This window comes from Phytophthora parasitica (assembly GCF_000247585.1).
Source record: "Phytophthora parasitica INRA-310 unplaced genomic scaffold supercont2.291, whole genome shotgun sequence".
Taxonomy (NCBI): domain Eukaryota; phylum Oomycota; class Peronosporomycetes; order Peronosporales; family Peronosporaceae; genus Phytophthora; species Phytophthora nicotianae.
This window is the reverse complement of record NW_008649277.1, coordinates 1-681: the sequence shown is the minus strand read 5'-3', so window position 1 is coordinate 681 and position 681 is coordinate 1. Positions and strand designations below refer to the sequence as shown.

Sequence of the window (681 nt, the reverse complement as noted above, 5' to 3'; positions counted from 1 at the left end):
TTGCTGTTTGTCCTCAAATATTCTCTAATATCTGGTGGTTCGACACTGAAGTAGTCGCTTGCAGTATTTCATCCACGAATGCATGTGATGCAATTCATTAAGATACCAACCCGATACATTTGTCCAACAGGTTGTGTACCGACACGATGATTTGACTTGACGTCCTGCGTTTTCCAATAGTTCATTACTTGAGCATAAGACCACTGGACAGACACTCTGACCTTGCTCATCTTGCTGTTAATATCCTTTTGCGCCTTCGAACGGGCTCAGCATCACATCGTCTCGGCCATAAGCACAATCACCAAAAATTCGGTAGTCAACGAAACGAGAATCGCTGCGAACTTGGTCAGCCAGGCCGGATTTGGCAAACATCTTAATGACGTGGTTGCGGCCTGGGAATGGTCCGAACAGATGGATAATTAGTCCATCCGGGGTAACTAGAGTCTGAAATTTGAGACCATGCTTGTGCTTGTGACCATTGTAAACGGATTGCTGCATCAACATCTTACCAGTGCCATTTTTCCTTGGATGTGGACGGCAAATACCTCGAACCGTGCCGTCAATAAAGCTCCAAATGTTTGTGTACTGGGATCCTGCTTCAAAGATTGCATTTGCGTACACACAAAGTCGTGTAGCTGCGATGAGACCGCCAAATGCTAGTAACCTCTTTTACTTGACATC

General features: G+C 45.4%; 1 protein-coding gene across 1 annotated transcript; it reads right to left on the bottom strand.

Moving 5' to 3' along the window:
- Nucleotides 1-237: 237 nt before the first annotated feature.
- Nucleotides 238-444, bottom strand: PPTG_20148 (hypothetical protein; the record flags this gene model as incomplete). Its single annotated transcript, XM_008918744.1, has 1 exon — nt 238-444. A coding segment is annotated over one exon (207 nt), but the record flags the coding sequence as incomplete, so codon positions are not given.
- Nucleotides 445-681: the final 237 nt, after the last annotated feature.